The sequence below is a fragment of the Tinamus guttatus genome, unplaced genomic scaffold (assembly GCF_059628265.1).
Source record: "Tinamus guttatus ecotype Peru unplaced genomic scaffold, ASM5962826v1 Tinamus_guttatus_pri_ptg000530l, whole genome shotgun sequence".
Taxonomy (NCBI): domain Eukaryota; kingdom Metazoa; phylum Chordata; class Aves; order Tinamiformes; family Tinamidae; genus Tinamus; species Tinamus guttatus.
The window spans coordinates 3,144,692-3,163,300 of record NW_028289064.1 but is presented as its reverse complement, the minus strand read 5'-3'; the positions used below and the strand labels follow the sequence as shown (position 1 = coordinate 3,163,300).

General features: G+C 45.5%; 1 protein-coding gene across 1 annotated transcript; it reads left to right on the top strand.

Annotated features, from left to right (window-relative positions):
* Positions 1 to 11,223: 11,223 nt before the first annotated feature.
* Positions 11,224 to 13,940, top strand: LOC104570214 (lysozyme C, milk isozyme). The gene is made up of 4 exons (XM_010217213.2): positions 11,224 to 11,359; positions 11,479 to 11,637; positions 12,554 to 12,632; positions 13,874 to 13,940. The coding sequence occupies exons 1-4, from the start codon at positions 11,224 to 11,226 to the stop codon at positions 13,938 to 13,940; spliced, it is 441 nt and encodes a 146-aa protein (XP_010215515.2).
* Positions 13,941 to 18,609: the final 4,669 nt, after the last annotated feature.

Sequence of the window (18,609 nt, the reverse complement as noted above, 5' to 3'; positions counted from 1 at the left end):
ATGTGTTTTAGTGCCCTGCTCTGAGGTGCACAAGGCTCAGAGAAAAATGGCAATTAAAAGGGCTGTGATTATAGGCAGGAGTCTCCCCAAGAGAGCTGCGTGTAAAAGTCACAAAAAGGGGTGAAAAGCTGACTTTCCCAGCTCACCCATCGTACGGTGTGCTTGCAAATGACTGAGAAAATAATCTCATAGAAAGACAAAGTTCAAGGTCAGTCTCACGAAACTGCCCACACTGGAGAGCCTGGGGGGATTAGAAATATTTTTACAACCCAAACAGTACCATCCTGAGGGATCCCTTCCATTTCAGGGAATGCACACTGTGAGACAGGTGAGGGCAGAATGGATGAAAAAAGAGGCAATATGATTAGTAAAACATACTTTTCAATATATTTTTGGTGTTCATTTAAGAAAGGAAGATTGAAAATATTTTAATTTTCAGCCTTTGATTTGGATCTCCTTTGGAGGAGTGAGAGAGAAGTACAACTGGTATCTTTCAAGGTTTCTTTCTAGCACCTTTGTTTGCCTTCTTTTGTGAAAAATAAAATAAAATAAAAAAAAATAAAAACAAACAAAAAATTGAAATCTCCCTATTTGAAAACTAGCTTTTTTGGGCTGCTTTCAGTCATTAACATTGAGAAAAAGCTAGAAATATTTATTTTCATCTTCATATTGAAAAAAATATATTAACATATTTTACAACCTATCATGAGGTGTTATCAGATTTGATGCAGTAACTCATATGCTATTCATGGATAAATATAGATACAAAAAATCAGTCTCCAAAATGAAATTTCCTCCCAAATGGGAATTAAATTTACATCAAACATCATCTTTCTCCATTGCCAAACCACAAATAAATTTGAATATCCTTCTAAGATAATTGCATTTCCAGTATTCTCTTGAGTGTGAAATTTAGTCATCAGGAACAGTCACTGCAAAGAACATTTAGAACAGTTTTTAAACAGGCATGGAGGCTGCTAATAAAAGTACAAAACCTGGTCAGTGACTTTGCTCAAGAAAAACACGATGTATTAATTGAGAATGTTAGGATGACATTAATTCAAGCAAAATCATATTAAAAGTCTTTTCTCTGCTTTTTTAGTACTAGGCACAGTTTAACTTGAAAATGAAGAAATATTGTGTGTATGTATGTGTATATAAGTGCAAATATTCCCAGCCTGCTACATTAAGCGTTTTAGCTATAAAACTTTCATTTAATCTAATATAAATTGACCGGGTGAAACCAGCTGAGCTGCAAGTGGAGAAAATCCCCTTTAGATACAAAACAATATGCTTTCTTTACCCCCCATGCCAGAACTACTCAAGTTCAGACAAACCACCTTCTATAAAAATGGGGTTGATAAGTTGGACGGTGTAAAACAGGATGGAGCATGACTGGAAAAATGACTGCAAGAAAAATGCCAGAGCATCTAGAGAAAATAAAATTCAAGGCAAAGTCAAAATATGGATGTCAACATAGATTATCTCCCAGTAACAAGGTTCAGCGCTGTGGACATGATTTGTCATTGAACCCAGTGACATCTCAGAAATATTTATGGTGTGTGAAGGAGAATTGCACTCAACTAGCAACAAGTCAGTGGAGCATCAGCTTGCAAGGCTTTGGGGCTCTGGGAAGAAAACAGGATTCACTGCCCATGTGCTAGTGCTTTCCAAATGCATTAAGTGTTTGCTTCTGATCTCACTTAGACCAGCACAAAGCTGGTGTTACACAGCTGAAATTAAAAGGTATATACCAGTGTAGCTAGTGGATATCAGCCTACACTCCACAAAATCTCAGCGTTTGTGAACTGCTCCTGCAGGGTCCACAGAAACAAATTCCCAAAAAGAAAGCAGTCAATTGAGCACAAATGTAAATAGTTAGCATGTCCAGCCCCAAATATTTTAAAATCTAGAAACAATATTGAGTCATGCTACTTAAATCCTAAAGTGCTATTGTGTTAAAAAAAACAGGGGGAGAAGTGTCAAAGTGAACTTCGGATCAAGCATGTTGTCTCCTTATATGTGCTGGGCATAGGAATTTGGCCCAAGTATTGTAATGGTAGTAGAAACCTACTACTACTACTACTTGTAGTAGAAAAACATGCGCCCCATCACTCAGCGCATGATCACTGTGCTGGAAATGCACCAGCCAGCTCTGCCATGGACACGCAGTCCGGGAAGAGAAGAAAATCCTAGGATTTGGAGTAGGTGTTAAAAATGCTCTTGCAAAAACAGTGCTGGAGGAGCACGACCTGGAGCGGCCTCCCCTGGCCCGGCCAGCCCCTGGGCCAGGAGCGCATCCCCATGGAAACGCTATCTGGGGGCCACTGGGCCAGGCCGCCTGCTCGGAGACGCACAGTCGCTGATGAGGGTTTCCAGAAAATCCTAATCAGGAAGAGTCGGATTCGCCTCTGACAGAAACCATCAGTCACCCTTTCATGAGTAATCCCCATTATTTTGCTGTTTAAACTGCTGCAGCAATCTTGTTGTAGTAAAAGCTTTCTGGGGGAAAATATATGTCTTGGGGTTTTTCTGGATTAGGGATGATATATAGCCATAAATTGCACCCACACAGAGATCACCATTTTATGAAATCAGAGGGGTTTACAAGCAAAGGGGCACTCCTCCGTAAAGTTAGCCTTAACTGGAAGCCATTACTCAGGCAATGCCGTTAACTCGGGAGATCAAGTCGTTATTTCCATCCATTGTGAGCGCTCTGCCCTTGTCCTTCACAAGCCCCCGTGGCAGTGCAGCAAGATGCCTATTGGGGTACCAAATGAAACATGGTTTAGCCATTCAGGCACTGCTGTTACTTGGGTTATTCCTTTCTCCTCCGGCCCTAGGAAATGTTGGGGGGGGATGTGCTAATGGAGAGGCACTTGCAAGGCGTGCCGGCGTGCTGGTCACAAGCACGCTCCGCAGGTTGCTAGGACTCTCACCTAAACAACATTCGCCCCCCGGCAGCTCCCAGACCGCTAAAGCAACAGTGTTGTCAGATGGACTTTGGCACCCACAGCCCCAGAGCCAGCATCAAGTTCGTCTGGGGGGGATGTTTGTGACAAAATGCTGCCACCTCTGGGAGAGAGCTGGAGAAATCTGCACCTGGCCTTCACAGTGCTGTGGAAAGGGCTGATTCCTTTCTTTCCAGGATGGTGTTTGCCACCCCTGCAGACCAGTGAGTCAGCAGTTTGTCTTCCGCTGCTCCTCCTGCTTTCTGGTCATCATGGTTGTGACCTTGCAGGTCCCTGGAAGGGCTGTGCCTGGTGCTTTGCGCTCCTACACAAAGCAAAGCCAAGTCAAAATGGCTGCCAAAAAGGCAGCTCATTTGCTTTTCTCAGGAGTCCTGTGGCATTACATTTCCAGAAGAGGCTACTGTGCTGGAACAGATCCATTTTGGGAGGCCAGACTGAGTGGCCACTCTGAAAAAAAATCAGAAGAATTGATCTGGTGGGTGAAAGCCTTTCAAGCATGTCCTATTTTAACACAATCTACATATTGCGTAGCTCTCAACCCACAAGTGCAGTGCAAAATCACAGGAGGGTCAGGACTTCAGTTGGACTCACAAAACATTTGGGCCAGATGCAGTATGAATTTCTTCATGTGAGAAGCGAGCAATGAGAATCTGGGAGCCAACATTTGCGTCGGGTCAGGCAGAGCCCATGTCTGTCAGTTTTGCGATTTCACATAGCTGGAATCACCCATTGTGAATGGCTTTGAATTGGAGCCTACCAAAATAAGCAAAACCAGAACATTTCTTAGAAATTATTTTCCTGCTGTGTGGCCATGTGACACACTGGAAGAATTCGCAGTGATGGCCAGTGACATAGGGCAGAGGATTTGGACTTGTCAAAGATTTGTCTAAATCAACAAAGCCTTTAAAGACTGCGGCCTTGGTCAGCCAGTTCTGCCCCTGGCTCTGCATTGTGCGGCTCCACCGCGTCTCTCTGCAATGGGAATCCTGGAGCGCATGGAGAAGCCCGCTCCACCCAAGCACAGGGACAGCTCTGCAAGGGTGAGACCAGAGAAGGAACAGGGTTTTTAAGTTTTGCTGTTGTTACTGATGTTCTGGAAAAGCAGAGAGTACCACACAATGCTGATTGCATTTGGATCTGGTTTTCAGTCACCAGATTTCACAAATTTCCCAAACTTCCCAGAGGCTCTGCATGCAACAAACACTCCTTCATACTCATGTAGTTTGTTTTCTTTGTGCATCTCTACATCCTGCTAGTGTGGAGGTGACAATTTTGACTGCAGGGGCCTGCAAGTCTTCCCCAAAGGTCCCTCTTTGCCTTTGCCATGGGAATGTGATATTTGCAGGAGTGTTGGCTGTGGGTTTTGGAGGTGACAATCTCAGCCTTAGGTCCGGGGCTGGCTAGGAAGATTTTCAAAGCCGGAGTCATGGGTTCAGGAGATCTCAACAGATGCAAGCATCAGCCTTGTTGCTTTCAAAGGGTCACTGAAAATGTAACAGGATGATACCTGTTTTTGAGTTGTCGTTCCTGTCAGGTTTACTTTTGCTACACAGCCAGCTTCAGTGCAGCAAGACCTGATACTATGTGTTTTTAAGCACACTGCTGCATTTATAAATACTGATGACAGTAGATTATACCAATGAACAGGTGAGACACTGCAGGGCTATGTGGGGGAAGATGGGAGCTTGGGTTTAATGTCTAACACACCTGGAAATTAGCTTTCTGCTTTCAAACAATGCAGAGCACTGGGGCCACTCCAGGTGTTTCTCAGAGAACCTAAATGTTATTCACAGAACCTTTTCCCTGTCCTTCAGCCTGCAGAAAGCAAGAGGATGGTGACGTAGGTGCCCACCTCCTCTTAAATCTGAGTACTCACAAATGATACATAGCTGAGATGTTTCCACCTTGCTGATATGGCCCTTGCAATGAGGAATAGCCTGTCCCTGCTCCCCTCTATCTGGCTGTACATCTCCAGGGAGAAATCTTTTCACTGGATTGTGGTACTCATCCACGTCATAAGGACATACCTCTTTTCCAGTTCAACAGACACAAAGGTTCCTTTCAGTACCCCAAGGAACAAGTTCTTCTCTGCAGTGTCCACATGCAGCCACTGTTGAGCAGAGTGGGAAAAATATTCCCATAGCGTGTGGAAGACTGCTCAAAGGGGCCACGGAGATACATTTCATCATGATACATAAATTAAGGAAAGAGTTTAGAGTTCATAAATAGTCTAATTAACCTAAATCCTTTATTTTGCTTTAGCTGTATGAAGCTCTGGATTCTAAGTTAGTTTTTCTTGCCAAACAAAACCTCTCTTGCTACTTCATTACTGACCCAGCTAAGTTAAGTGGTGTCATTTTTATTGAAAAAACATGGTAAAGTGTGTCACAAACTGGGAAGCACTAATGTAATTTGCTACTGCTCTGCTTCAAGCACTAGGAGAGAACACAAACAAGTTTAGCTAAAAAATGAAGACCGCCAAAAGCTATGTTGCTGTTCTGTATTGGCTGGGTTTTGGAGATGAAAGAGGGGGAATACTCTATTTTGAAACGAAAAAAAGGCTTACAAATATAAATCAAAATCTGCCTGCTGTGCAGCATTTAGTATTTTCCTGAATCTGTTGTTATGCCGGCTCTATCATGGGGCCAATCTTTTCATTTTGTTTATATTTTCCTAATGCAAATTGTGACTTCTACCCTGGGAACATGACAAAGTCTTTCTTCACAAATGCAAAGAAGACAGGAAACTCACAGTTCCCACAAAGCAGCTTTGACTCTTATTATTTGTGATAATTCTGTTAGCAGGATCCCAGACATCAGAATGTGGATCAGTGAGACTAATATGCTGTGAGGCCTCCCATCCACCCATGGAAGGAGACTCATCTGAATAGGGTCCAGGCTGTCATTTATCATCCCAGGCCAAGCTCTGCAGCTATTAGTTGGTCAGTATGAGTTTCTCAGCTCTTAGATATTATCCCCTGCCTCCGCCTTTGTCCAACAACTTGAAGCTCCAAACAGAGCTCCTGAACATTTGTTTTAGTCAATCCCAAGAGAAGCATCAGTCCACGCAACCAACTGCTTAGACTCTAATCCCCGCTGTGCCTGCAATGTGCTGCGGACACCCCCGAGTTGGCCCCTAACTGTCCTAGATACTAGCAACACTTTAGCCAGTGGCAAGAACCTCCACAGAGCAAACAACTTGAGTATTTATCCAGCTTCTTGGGTGGGTTTTTTTGTCCAGCATAGAGCTTTGTGCTCTCACAGCCACACTTCTTCCAAGCCCTAAGCAATCTGATTTCAAGTGCATTGAAATTTATCTGCTTCGTATAGCAGTCACGGCAGCAACTGCATCTTGACCAAGCCCTAGGCACTTCCAAAGGCCATGTTTCTTTGAGATGCTACCACACTCCTTTTTCTGGTATCTCAAAAGGGTTGGGGCAGAGGGCCCATAACGGATTGCTCTTTCATTCCCCCAGAGGTTCATAACTATATGCTCTATGAGGATGTATTAACTTCCTGCTCCTGATGTCTTGTCATCAGGCTATATTGCAAAACAGCCAGGCCAAGCTGTGCTGTGGCAGGCCACATGATGTTGAAGAAAGAACATTCAGATAAGATATGCTGTTGTAATGAACATATAGTATGTGGTGATCTGAGGCCCCTTTTACCAAGGAAAGAAAAACAGATTCAAGGCAAAGTAATTGGGGCTGTATATAACTGTGATATGGGGTTTGCTCAATGGCTCGATTTCTCAATTTTTCTTCTGGCACAAGACTATGTGCTGTCACAAAACTGGTCAGAATTAATTTAACTCTGACCACCTACTCCCTGCTGCTGAGAGAGATTCACAGGCAACAGCTTTACCAAGTGGGTCAAGAAAAATCAGAAGGAAAGATCTTTTCTTTAGGATAAATTCCTCTCAAACCAGACAGACCAGGTACATGGTAAATGTACAGATTTCAATTACAAGTTGCAATAAGTTAATGAGTCCATTATCTGCCTGTACCATGGTTTATTACTTAACAGGAACTCAGATCTTAGTCCTTGCCTTCATTTCCTAGTATCACTATGGGTGAACATGTGTAAATTGCTCCAGCAGCACAGAAAGCCATGGAGGGCTTTTTTAAAGCCTGTTCATTAGACACAGGAAATAGAGAGGTTGGTGGAATGGGACCCAATTAATTATGTCTATAGTACATGGAAGAAATAAAATGAAAATGTGAATTCCAGAAATGAACAATAAAATGAACCTTTGTTCAGGATTAGAAATAGGCAGTTGGGACCTAATTATACAATGCAGTTTCTGACTAAGCAGATCCTGCAGGAAATGCTGTGCAAAAATAAAGCTGCTACATAGAAAGTAATATATGAGTTAGAACACAAAGGGCTTAGATTTCTTACAAAAAGGTATTTATAGACTAAGCCCAAAGCTGGCTGTCATTCAAAGCCTACCCATTGAAGTGAAAATAATAATAGGTTGATAACATGAAATATTATTAAACAGATAACACCAGTAGGGCTGGAAACAAGGAAATGTCACTGGCCTCTTCTCCTGGAGGACGATTCTGGTGTATGCTTAGGGACAGCAGCAGGCAGGTTTCCTAGGAGGAGCTGCAGCCCCCTGCTTGCCGCTCCACGCGTGAGGGTTTGTGCTGCCTTGGGCAGCAGAGGGTGAAGTAGTCTGAACCTTGCTGAGCTCCTCGCTGTGAGACATAGCATCTCCCATCCAGCTGGTGCTTCCTCTCCCAGTTCATTGAAACCAAAACCTGAGGATGAGACGTGGCAGGCTGGTCACAGATAGGGCTGGGGTTTCAAGTGCTCCCACATCCAAGGAACCTGGGAAAATGAGCAGATAAGCTGCTCACTATGAAAGCCCCATGAAAAGTCCTCAGAAACTGGGGTCCTGAGTAGCATCAGGCCTCCCACGGGGTTTCTGCATCAGGCAAACACCTGGAGGATAGCCCAGATGCCTCTTACGAGTTTAAAGGTAGTCTTGCTATATTTCCATGCCTGTAGAAGGAGAAAGAAAAGGGCTACCTTTGTCAGTTCATTCCCAGGCTCTTAAGTCATGGGGTTAGGGCTGCAGTACTGGGTAACAGTCATCTCCACAGGAGCAAAGATGAAAGTCAGACAAAATAATCCAAAGAAGTGCTTAACTGTGACTATTAAGTCCCAGAGGATTTATCAGAGGTTTACTTTCCTCTGACTTCTAGGAGAGACTTCGGCTGAAGTCCATTAAGCAAATTAAAAATCAGAAGGAAAATAAACACAGATTAATGGAGATAGGAATTTTATGAAGGAAAGGAAACAGCCTAGTCCTTCTGACAAAGCTCCTGGACTGTTATTCAGGTTTTAAGGCCTCCAGACCTTATAAATGGAAGAGATTATTCTCTTCAAGTTACCCTGCTGGTAGTCATAAAAGCAAGTTAATAGAATTTTTTTTCCCCCACTGAGAAGTCCTGTAGAAACCAGAGTAATAATATAATCCATAATGTTTCAGTTCAGTGCGTGACATGCAGCTATTTGTTCCTTTGTTTCCAAGCAGGGAATCAAGTCATAAATCTTGCGGCAACACAGATACTGCACTGGGTCTGTGGCATTTTATCTCCTGCTGAAACTGAAACCCATCTGAGCAGCTTCCCACACAATTAGGGACTTGCATGTCGGAACAACTAGGCAGGATTTCTCTATTTGTTATTTTGGCATCATGATTAATATTTAATCCGCAGAAGATAGACAAGTTTGAAGCCTCATTCTGCTTGTTAAAAAATACTTTGAAACCAAGAAGATGAGAAAATTATGTCATTACGGAGCCCTGTTCTTTATTATCTTTAGATAGCTTAAATCAAAGCAAATGCTCCCACAAGAGGGAGGTTCTTCCCCCTCCTCATCTTCTAACTGATTTTCTGATTTCCATTTGTTTGAGTAGTGTTCATGGACTGAAACAAAGAGATGCAGAAATGCTAAGGCAAGGCTGAGTAAATGCTGTGCTCTGCAGCTGTCCTGGTTCAGCTGTGCAGTAATAGGAGCTCATGGGTGGTTTTCCTGTGGTCAGCTGGACACTCTGCCAAATCAGAGGCAAACACTGATCACTTTGGAGTATTGAAGAAAGCTGTTCCTGCCTTGTAATGGTCTAGAGGAAGATTGACATGTTCACATTTTTCTTTAGTGCCTTGATTGGAAAAGCCTCTTACAGTTTTTACAGCATTTAACATGCTACAAATATGTAATTTGTTGTTTGGAGCTGCCAACAAGTCCTTTGTGTGATAATTCTTGGTTTGGGCACAGACCTGCCTGAGTTTTGACTTCAGGGAGTTTTCACCAGTGCCTGGCTGGAGGCATTAGAAACTGCTATTACTTTCAGGGAGAAGGTGCTATTTATTTATCAGCACAAGTAACCTGCAGTGTGAGTTTAAAATGTAAAAAAGACATTCCTTCTAGGAGACTCATCTAACATGAAACAGGCCCAGAGGGGCTGTCCCTGAAAAGTGTGGCCAAGCTGCTGTGCAGAACAACACGTTTTGCCTCCAGCTGTGCCCAAGGGATGCCGAGGGCCACCAGCCCAGCTCCTGGGGTACAGACAGGGCATGGGGGCAGGTGGTGTCATGTCACATCCTGGCCCACAGTGAGCGCACCAGGGATCCATGCAGCAACGGTTCTGGAAGGGCCATTTGTCACCCTGGGAGACTGGGTACCTGCCAGGGACATCTACCCCAGCCCTGGCGCTGAGCCCCGCTGCCCAGGTAATGCTTTCCTTTGCTATAAGTAAGTTTATTATTAAGCGTCCGTGCTGTTCCTGCCCAAAGAGGCTTGTTGGTGGGTGATCACCAGGACAGCAGAGAAGGTACTACCTGCCTGGGCTCCTTTCTGCAAACCTTTTTGCATGGCTAGGGCTTTAAGGCTAAGCAACACCAGCCACGCACGAGCCCTGGTCCTTAGCCACAACCTGCCAGGGAAATGGGCTTTTCCTTTGTTCCTGCTTCTGCAGTCACATAGAGCAGGACATCAAGCCTGCATTATATGGTGTAAGAAATTTCCAGGAGATGCTAAAGTTAAAGGAGTCCTCCCAGAACTTCTCCTTAAAGAGCCCATATGGAAGTCAGAGGCTATGTGTACAGATGAGTGATTTTCCTATGTTTGGAAAAGAATATGTGCTGATTTTGGTTTTGTTTGGTGTGCAAGCTTTGCTCAGTGACCATAGGAAAACTTGGGAATACACACAACATTTTCATAGCAAGGCATAGCAGCCCCTAAAATGTTCCCATAGCAGATTTCAGACTAGAGTGAATGAAATGCGAAATATGTGAAATATGGAAAAAAATAGAAAAGCAAATACTCGAAAGATAATGTGAGAGCTATAGTTTAAGGAAGGTAGTCAAGGGGCCAGAAAAATAGAAAGATACCTTAGAAACCCCTTAATGTCAAGTCTGGTTCCTGTCACATACAAGTAACTCCAATTTCACAAGGGGCTCTCTTCCTTTAAAAATATTCTCTAAAAGTCAAACATCAGAATTTCAGCACATTGCTCAAGTTTTCCTCCAGACCTGCAGGAAAGGCCCAAATCTGCATTGTGCAGATCAGAACAGCATTTTGGGAGGACTGTCTTCAAAAGCACAAAGCAGGAGAGAAGGAGGGTACACAGGGAAGAGGAAAGGAAGAAGGGAGGGATGGGAGAAATAACTGCAAGAGAATGGTTTTAATTCTGTTTGTTAAAGCCCAGATGTGAGGTCTTTCCTTGGGCAAACTCCCTGGACTTGTAGGATGTCTTGCTGTGAGTGCTGGGAACAATGCACAAGGCTGACGTGCAGGCTGGGGCCAGGGGCCGGTGAGCCTGCATGTTGCTCCAGCGCAGGAACGCGGTCCCTCCGCAGCACGGCTCATGTCCAGAGGCTGAACCAATCATGCCAAGCACGATGCCTGAGCAGCGGCAGCACATACCCTGCTCTCAGCAGGTCCCCGCTGTCACCTTTCCCATTCCCACAAGATACGTGACTCCTCATCACTGCATAACTGCAAGAAAGCTGCAGTGTGACCGTGCCTAAAGCCTCTGTGTTTCCCTCTTCTGCACCAACAAAACCTGTTTGCCGCCGGGGCCGCCAGCAGAGCCGGTGCGTACGTGCGTGGAGGCATGCGGGGTGTGCGCCTCCGAGGCGGCGCGGGGTCATGCGGAGGCAGCCCCTCCACTGCCCTCTGCCACAGCGAGGTACCTGACCGTGCTTTCCGTCCCGCAGCGCTGAGGAGGCCCCGCGGCCATGCGGGCCACTCGCTGGCTGCTGCTGGCTGCATTGGCTGCCACAAGCGGGGCCAAGGCCTTGGGCCGCTGCCAGCTGGCCCAGCTGCTCCGGCGCCAGGAGCTGGATGGCTACCGAGGCTACAGCCTCGCTGACTGTGAGTTGTGGTCACCAGCCGCCCATGCGGGCCCTGCCACTGACTCTCCTCTCCAGCCGCCTGTGTGTCCATGACCAATGGTCGCGACACAGCCTGAGCGTCTTCTCCCCCTGCCCTAGGGCTCTGCATGGCCTTTTATGAGAGCAACTTTGACACGGCAGCCAAGAGCATCAACGCGGACAGCAGCGCCAGCTTCGGCATCTTTCAGATCAACAACCGGCTGTGGTGCACGGACGAGCACAGCCCATCGGAGAACCTCTGCAGAGTGGCTTGCGCGGGTACCGCTGCACTGCAGCGCCGCTGGGCACGCGCAGGGCAAACCCATGCCTGGGGTGGACAAAACGGCCAGGTCCAGCTCTCCTTTCAGGCTGTGCCAGGGAGAGGGTGGGCCCCGCCAGCTCCTGCTGGGCACAAGGCCGTGGCCACCGCCAGGAGGCATTTCCCCTGGGCACAGTAACAGCATTGCCCACAAGAGACCCCCCCAAGGTTTTTACCCTGTATCGCTCCTGGCTCCAGTCCCCCATGCCTTCCCTAGTCATATACCACAGCCCTGGCTCAATCCCTCATCTTGTGAGCTACATTCATCCCAGCAAGGGGAGAGCCTGGTCCTCACAGGCTTTGCTGGGATATTTGGCATCCCAGGGCTCTCCGGGTGCTTTAGCCATGGGTGGAGAGTAGGCAGTCCTCACTTTGGTGGGTTGTGATGTGGGATATAGAGGTGATAAATGCAACTTTCCCCCAGCTATGGGTAGAGTATTTGGGGAAAGCAATCTCCCAAGACTGTGTTACTGCCAGGCCAATCCAGGCCCTGGCTGGAGATCTACCACTAATGGGGAGCTGCTAAACAAGACATGGAAAAGTGTTTGCCTGAGAAATGGGGCAGAGCTGACTAGTTCAGACACAGCAAGGAAGCACAGGTCTGGCAAGAGCAATTAGACATCTGGCTCTAGAGACTTAACCATGGGAGGTTGGGGGTGCACCTCCCGTTCCTGTTCAAACCAAGAACTCTTTTGACAGAAAGGTAGAAATGCTCCTTAATTTATACCCCCATGTCTAATAGGTTGAAAGGGCCAGTGGGCTTGGATTGAAATTGTGTGCTTATCTGACAAATGCCCTTCTCCCCCTTGTCTGTGATTGTCCCTGATGTTCTGCACTCCACTGAATGTCCATTGGGCTATGCTTTTCTCCCTGCAGACCTGTTAACAAGTGACATAACTGATGACATCATCTGTGCCAAAAAAATTGTGAGACACCCACAAGGAATGGATGCCTGGTAAGGCTAAGGGGGTTTCTGGGACAGCCTCTTTGGCAAAGTTTGCGCATGTTTTTCTGATGGGGCATGCCTGTCATTTGCCCAGCTGTCACCCAAAAGCAGCACAGCCTGAGCAAAGAGGAGGAATCACAACTTCGAGACTTGGCAAATGGGTGGGAATGGAGAGAGCAAATTGCACTGTGTCGTTCTCAATAAAACCTCTCTAGAAGAGAAAGGAGCAGAGAAACATTTATTCAGAAAAACAAAAAATTCAAGTGAAAAATAAATGGTCAATAAGCATCCCATCACCTAGCACATTAGTCCTCAAAGATTTTCTGCTTCCAAAGTGCTTTGCTTGCATGATTTCTCTCCCTCACCCCCACTTATTGCTATCTCCTATTGTCAGATATTAAAGCAGAAGGCAACTAGCATGAAAACAATTCTCTCTAGAACATGCGAGAGCATTAAAGGGGAAACCCTTATGAATCAGTCTTTTGCTTAGTGCAGCCCTGAACCATCCATGGGACCCTGGGCTGCCATAACATCACAGATGATGTCAGTAAAGCCAGAGTAATGAATAGGCTGAGAAAACAGAAGTGGGGGTAGAGGACAATTCCAATGATCGTATAAATATGTGGTTGTCTGAAGTCCCAAGGCACTTTGTGCAAAAATAGTGGTGTTAACCGCTGAATCCTGAATATATTCCAATTTGAGGAACAAGATTCTGCCTTCAGATTTCCCCCCTGCAATTTCAGTTGGACTCATTAGCCGCTTTTGCTTCCTGTGGTGGGCTGCTGTTCTGCATGGCTCACCACAGAAGCAGCAGCATTTCAGAGTAGGTGATGTAAGTAATTTGTGCTGTATATATATAGCAAATAGTCTCAGGGTCCTGTGCACACTGATACAGCACTACAACAAACCACATGGACCTGCAATCCCCTGTGACCACTTTGTTTCTCTTCCCTGGCACTGCTCAGGGACAGAGGGACCCCTCAGAGAGGCAGGAGTTGCAGGACCTGGCATTACAATTTGTTGTTCCTGAGCCTGGATTAGGCAGAGCTTGGATGGCATCCACACATCCACAGCCGCACTTCCCACTGTGAGACACTCAGTTGGAGAATTACAGTGTCTGCAGTCCTCCTGCGGGGCTCGTCAGATTGCTCATTTTGAAGGATCCTACAAAAAACAGAGACCGTGGTATTGGATATGAATGTTATTAGTAATGTTCTGAGATAGTTTTTCTTCACTTTGCCTTTCCTCAGGGAGGACTGGGCAATGCACTGCAAGGGACGAGACCTATCAGAGTGGGTGGAAGGATGTGACCTGTGAGAAAGTCTCCAGCCTGACCCTGCTGTGGCTAACTGGGGCTGCCTCTTTTCTCTTCAAAGGACCTTTCCCCTTACTGTCAGGTGGTATTTACAAGTTCAATCGAATCCAAGTATATGGGAGCTTTAACAATAAATACATTTTTTAAACCAGTCAAATCCATCTTTCCAAATGTGATATAGGATTTTCCCCAGATATCTTTTGTGCATGTTTGGGTGAGACTGCAACTGGAAAGTGGATGGGGCAGCAGGTCAGGGGCAAGGGCTGGAGGGAGAGCAATACCCTCGGACACATGTGACTTTGGAGTTTACAAAGAAAGCATGGAAGTGAAGATCCCAAAGAACAATGCAGACCTGCATGCTTTTGAACAGACAACATCTCTTATTTATATTTGGAATATAAATATAGTAAAAAAACAGTCTAGGATCTTTCCAGGCAGAACTGGTATTGGCTGACTGATATAAGCTCTCCTTGGGAAAAGTCAAAGTGCTGCACAACTCCCATTGCACTCATATATATCCTTGCTGCAAAGTGCCGGAAGGTGGGAAAAGTATCAAACTCATCTTCAAGCCAGTACCAAGAAAAAAAGCCTAGTTTAAGTTAAAACAGAGAGTGCTTTCTCTCCCTCGTAAGTTCTGTGAAGCCCATGGTCACCCCAGGCCTTTCAGAGCTGACAAGGTGAAGAAGGTGATAAGCTGCCTCCTGGCAAGGCTACGTGTCCTCTCCTGGTGACCACGTGGCTGCTACAGCTAACCCTGCAGAGGGGTTTTCTGTCTGCCCGCAGGACTGCTTGTGCTCTAACTGGCAGTAAAAATCAGACTACTGAAGCTGTTTACGGGAATTCATTTCATTCTCACCGGTATGCACCAAGGAGTGAAAGGACAAGCAGTTCTGCTGACAGAGTCCAGAGGCTGAGCAGCCACCAGGAAGAGTAGTTGGTCACTTCATCATGCAGAGTCTCATAACTATAGGATGTCTCCTCTTGGCCATGTTTTCCAATGTTGCCTGGGCCTACAGACTGTCTGTGCTACCAAGAGACATGATGTTGGTCTCTACATGCAAAGCTTGATGGCCACTGCTCAGGGTGAGTGTATTCTTCCTGGGCTGGTTTCTTGGCACCTGGGCTGCAGGGCAGTGCAACTACAACACACTTTAGTCTTTGAGAGATCCTAATCACTTTTGTCCTAAGGCAAATCTGAGACAATTTGTATATAGCGTCAAGAATTAAAGCCCAAATTTACTTGATGACTTACTGTATTGCACATGCTCCACGTGTTCTGGAGATGACAGATATCTCAAATATTTAGTACAGTAGTTCTGGAGAACTACTCCAATAGAGAAACCCAGTGGAATTATGTCCTCCCCTTGATATAATCAGCTATGGTTGTGTCAAACTACTTTCCATAAAAACTTTTCCACTAGTATCTTCTTCAGCAAGAAGAAGAGTCTGACTCACTGCCTCCATTAAAGCTCTGAGGACACAGAGCCTTGCCTAAGACATGATTGATAGCCTGTCTCTCCCCGTTCACTTAAGGTAAAAATCCAGGTGTCTAGCTCACCTTTACTTGCAAACAGTAGGAAGTTTGTATCAGCAATATCCATCTGATATGCCACGAGAGGTGGAGAGAATGTTTTGCTTGTTCTTGTTGTGAAAGCAACTTTTCCATTTATTTCTAGAGTATTTGCAGGGAAAATCTGGTAATCTTATGAAAATCTAGTATGCCTCTGCTTGCAAGTGGTGTGGTGACATGCATGTCCCAGGTAATCTGAAGTGCAGTCGTGTCTGAGCAGTCTTGACCTCTTGAGGACCTTGCCAGCACACATGGACAGCAGAGATTGTGAGATCATCTATAGGCACGTTTTAGAGGAAGAACAAACCTCCTACCAGGATAGCAACGAATTAAATAAAGGGCCTGATCCTGTTTGCTTATGAATTTAAAGGAAGTTTTACCATTGATTTAAAAAGCAACAGGACTGACCCTGTATAGTATGTCATCAAACAGCTCTAGATTGCTTTAGTGTATTTCAACATTTCCATTTTACGCCCCATCTTTCAGACTTGGACATAAATATTCACTTGGCAGAAATAACAGCCTACAAGCAAATTAGGGGATTTGTTTTTAACATTTTTTCCAGTCACACACATACAAAAAAAAAAAAAAGAGTGAGAGACAGGAGGGGGTTTAGCTTGTATATTTTTAAGTTGCTGCTATATGTGGATATTTACCATCTTTGTACAACACTACCTTAAAAAAGACTTTCTCCCTTCTTAAAGAAAAATTGCAAAATAAATGATCTAACTAATGTTGCGATTTTCATCTTCAGCCATGAAAAGAAGGGAGTAATGCAAAGGGAGCAGCCAGCAGTCAGGAAGCTGCTGCCAGAGGAGGGACAGTCACTTGGCCAACGCGGGGCTTGTGGGCCAGCAGCTACGTGTGCAGCTGCGACCAGGACACAACAACGTTGCTCTGGGGTTCGGAAGGTGAGACAGGGCAGCCGATTCCCTGCCTGAGGCTCTCCGGCTCCACAGTCTCTGCTCCAAAAAGCAAAGGCAGGAGGGCCTAGTCTGACTGTGCAGCGAAGGTAGGAGGCACCCCGGGAGCCCCAGACGTCCCTGCTGCTTGGCTGATGTGCTGCTGTTTTAGCTGCTGATCCCAGAGCTTAAGTAAAGAAATACAATTGTTTTTACATAGATCCTGAGAGAGAGGCTGGCCACTTCAGTGTAATTTAATCTAAACCAGGATGATACAGTAAGTATTGTGCTTGCAGAAGGAAGTAGGGGGAGTAAAGCAGCAGCTGCTGAGGAAAAAAACACCTGTACGATTCAGTAAGTTGGCAAACACTGAAAAACTACAGAGTTTTATAGTTCAGCCATTTTCACTGAAAAATAATATATTTACTACAGAGACCGGGGAACCTGGTCAATCCTTTCTAATGCTTTAATCCTCCTAGTCCTTACTGATATCCAAAGCCTGTGCTCCTGTGTCAGTGATGCTAAACAGGAGAACCTGGTCCATTGCATTCAGCTACAAATTGAGTCAGTCTAGTACAAAATTGATGTTTGTGTTCATCACTGCTATCGCCGAGATATCTGTCTCTGGAGCTGAACAGCTCAGTCTAGTGGCCTGATCAAAAAGATGAAAGGATGACATGAATACAAAGTGTAAGTACCTTCATGAGCAGAGCAGAACTCTTTAATCTGGTGGAGAAAAACATAACAAGAAATGATGACTGGAACTGAACTCCAGGCAAATTCAATGGAGAAACGAGTTACAAACTTTTTATCAGTGAAGGTAAATCGACCACCAGAAAAAACAAGCAGGAGAAATGGTGGCTTCTTCAGCTCTTGGCATCTTCTGATAGAGAGCAGATGCTCTGCTGGGTACGTGACAGTGGAGCGCTGCTCCCCAGGCTCTGCCGCAGTGCCAGGGGATGAAATGTTACAGTCGTTTTTCAGCAATGGGAAATCTCTGACCTTCAGATTGGAGCTGACTCAGGTTTTGCCCTGCATGCCGTCGCCAGCTTGGCTTTGTCACACCTCTCCTGCCTCATTGTGACAAGTTCTGCTGGCCACAGCTCCAGTATGCAGCCTCCTCTGCTCAGTGGCACTTGCTGCAGCATCCGGCCTCTGCGTTACCACGGTGGCTCCAATCTTGGTGTCCTCCCATCCCACTGTCCAGGGCTGCTGTTGCTAGCCCTTCTACCCACTGCTTTCAGGGAAAGGGAATGCTACTCCAGTCCTGCTACAGCTCAAGAGGTCTCAAGGACTCCTAAGCAAGTGGGGGCACAAGGTGAAAAGTGGAAGTCAAGAGTGCCCCAAGCTTAATTCTTTTTTGTCTAACTCAGAGGATAAGGAAAATATCATTCATGCTTTAGATCTCAGACAATTTAATTGAGTTTCCAAGATTATTAGATAATGAGTCGAGTGTGTTTTCACTAAGAAAGCACTGAAATTGAACCTGGTCCTTTTCTCCTGAGTACCAGTGCCTTGCCGAAAACTTAGACTTGCTAATGCTAGCGGGTGTGTCACTGCATGGCTCTCAAAAGGTATTTGAAAATCACATTTGGCCCTCAGTGAGGAAAAGATGATCTAATGGACTGCTCTGGCCCTGATGTCTATGAATCCTTTAACAGTTTCATAGGGCTCCCTGTCTGTTTGCTGATGACACTTCTACAGCCATCAGGGCAGTGGCCAGTGTCCCTGTGCCAGGCATCATCCCTGTCCATCCGAGGCTCATCCCAGGCACTTGTCCCAGGTGCTGGCTGGACCCTGTCCTGCTTCTTTCCAGCGGACAGTCTCCGGGTTTAATGCAGCTGGGACTGATGGAAACGGTCTGAGTGACATTACTTCAGACTTACGCCAGATTCATTTCTCCCTCAAGGTCACAGAACACTTTCTGCCCTAAAGTCCTTCTTTCCACACACTGATTTTTTTTCTTTTTTTTTTTTTCTTTTTTTCCTAAACTCTTTGGGCTGATCTCATCCATGCTGGTCTCAGCTAGAGAAGTAATCTTTATGGAAACTTTGAACAATATGCCTTCACCCTCTCTAGAATCGTGAGAGAGTGGTTAAAATAGACTTTTGTAATTGTCAAAAGGATAATTAGTTTTTTGGCAATATTACAAGAATTATGTTTAAGATGATGCTGAAAGGTCAGCTGTAAGACAATCCT